General features: G+C 55.0%; 1 protein-coding gene across 1 annotated transcript in view; it reads left to right on the forward strand.

Moving 5' to 3' along the window:
* The window catches only part of SLC27A1 (solute carrier family 27 (fatty acid transporter), member 1), an 8,516-nt gene that overhangs the window by 5,384 nt on the left and 775 nt on the right, over nucleotides 1-2,357 (forward strand). Inside the window, 4 exon segments of the mRNA XM_010020980.1 lie at nucleotides 329-455; nucleotides 940-1,077; nucleotides 1,325-1,489; nucleotides 1,912-2,058. Coding sequence (XP_010019282.1) covers nucleotides 329-455; nucleotides 940-1,077; nucleotides 1,325-1,489; nucleotides 1,912-2,058 — 577 coding nt within the window.

Here is a 2,357-nt window from a genome sequence, read left to right on the forward strand (position 1 = left end):
GTTGCAGGGGGATGTTGTGGCCCAAGTGCAGGACCTGGCACTTTGCCTTGTTGAACCTCAGGGATCCCATGGATCCTGCCTATCCAGATCTCTCTGCAGAAAAAGCTCTGCTGGCTTCTCCTGGTCCTCTCATAAGAGATGGCAGAGCTCTGAACTGGTCATTCGGGCTGGCATGCACAAAACCCTGGAAAAATCTTCTCTTGGGTGAATTTGCTGGGAATTTGGGCGAATCCACTCTTCAGTGGAAAGGGAGAATTGCCAGAAAATGGTCCTGCAAAGCCCAAGCTGTTTCTTTAAGCTTTTTGGGTTCTTTCCTGTCTTTCCAAAGGTTGGGGCTTGTGGTTTCAACAGTCGGATCTTGCCCAGCTTTTATCCCATTCAGTTGGTGAAGGTCAATGAGGACACGATGGAGCTGATGCGGGATTCCCAGGGGCTGTGTATTCCCTGTCGCCCAGGTGAGCATCCACCCAAACCGATCAATCCTGGGGGTTGGTTCTATAATAATCATGGAGTCGTGGAATGGTTTGGGAAGGGACCTTAAGGCTCATCCAGTTCCAGGGGCAGGGACACCTTCCCCTAGAGCAGGTTGCTCCAAGCCCCTGTGTCCAACCTGGCCTTGAACCCTGCCAGGGGTGGGGCAGTCCTTCTCCTCAGCCCTCTGAGCTTAGGCTTGCCCTGACCCGGGAGCAGGACCTTGCCCTTGTTGAACTTCATGAGGTTCCCACCTCTCCAGCCACCCAGGTCCCTCTGGATCCATCCCTTCCCTGAAGCGTGTTGACAGTGGCTGGTTTAAGGGGTTTCTCAGGTCAACCCCAGGGTTTCAGTTCCAGCTTTCCTCCAAAGCTGGATGAGTTCAGCACCAGAACATCTCTTGGCGTGTCCCAAGTGGAGCTCGTTGTGCAAGGTTGGGGTCACCTCTGCTGCTCCTGTTCCCTGCAGGAGAGCCGGGATTGCTCGTGGGGCAGATAAACCAGCGGGATCCCCTGCGCCGCTTCGACGGCTACGTCAACGAGAGCGCCACCAGCAAGAAGATCGCTTCCAACGTGCTCCGGAAGGGAGACCAGGCCTACCTGTCAGGTACATGCTGCTGGCATTCCAGCTCTCCAGGCGCCTCAGTCTGGGATTTAACCCTTCACAAGAGGAAAGGGGTGTTCTTTCCCCCGTCCTTTTCCTCCTGCTGTAACGTGGAGATGCAGCATGAGGTGGTGGGAAGTCACCGAGGGAAGAAAACAGCAGAGCACTGAGCAGAGGGTGGTGAGGCAGCCCCGAGCACTATGAACTTGAGCCCTGAGGTGGGTTTTGGTGTCTCCTCTCCCCTTCCCAGGAGATGTTTTGGTGATGGATGACCTGGGATACATGTACTTCCGAGACCGCAGCGGGGACACCTTCCGATGGCGCGGGGAGAACGTCTCCACCACCGAGGTGGAAGGAACGTTGAGCCGCGTCCTCAACCAGACGGATGTTGCGGTGTATGGAGTGGAAGTCCCAGGTGAAACATTAGGCAAACACACCAGATGGGTGTCGGAACGGGTGGAAATCAGTCACCTCTGTTGTAACCAGGACCCCCCAGTGATAAAGTCAAAGGGTGGAGTTGGACACGTTTATCCCGAGCAGTAGAAATCCAGTGGCACGATCTTGATTTGTATCTTAAAAAGGAAGATTCATGAGCTTTGCAGAAGCTCTTGGTGTGAAGAGACCTTTCTGTGCATGTGCAGGCCTGGAAATCCTCAAGGATTGCATTCCCACCCAGGAGCGGGGGTTGAGGGGGGACAGGGATGGGGCTGAGCAGAGTTTGGACCTTCACTGGGTTTTCCTCTGCCTTTCACCTGGAGGAGCCACGGCCTGTGCTTGCCTCTGTTAAAGGTTTCCCACTTGTGTGGCCTCAGTTTGAGCTGTGCTCTTCTGTTCCAGGGGTGGAGGGCAAAGCTGGGATGGCAGCGATCGCAGATCCCAAAGCCAAGGTCAGCCCCAACGTCCTCTACCAAGAGCTGCAGAAGGTGTTGCCTCCTTACGCCCGGCCCATCTTTCTCCGCCTCCTGCCCCAGGTTGACACCACAGGTATCGCTGATCCGGCTGCTCTCCGGGGACCTTCAGATCCCAGAGGGACCTTGGAAGCATTTCAGGGCAAAATAACATCCCAACGTGGAGTACAGCAGGTGTATTCCTGCTACCAGTAGAGACAATGGTTGTAGTTAAGTCTTAAACCAAGAAATGAGCAAGTTCCAGGCTCTTAGAGAAAAGATCATGGAATCGTGGAATGGTTTGGGATGAAGGGACCTGAAAGCTCCTCCAGCTCCAACCCCTGCCCCGGGCAGGGACACCTTCCACTAGAGACGGTTGCTCCAAGCCCAGCTGCA

The sequence above is a fragment of the Nestor notabilis genome, unplaced genomic scaffold, assembly GCF_000696875.1.
Source record: "Nestor notabilis isolate BGI_N333 unplaced genomic scaffold, ASM69687v1 scaffold13888, whole genome shotgun sequence".
NCBI classification, from domain to species: domain Eukaryota; kingdom Metazoa; phylum Chordata; class Aves; order Psittaciformes; family Psittacidae; genus Nestor; species Nestor notabilis.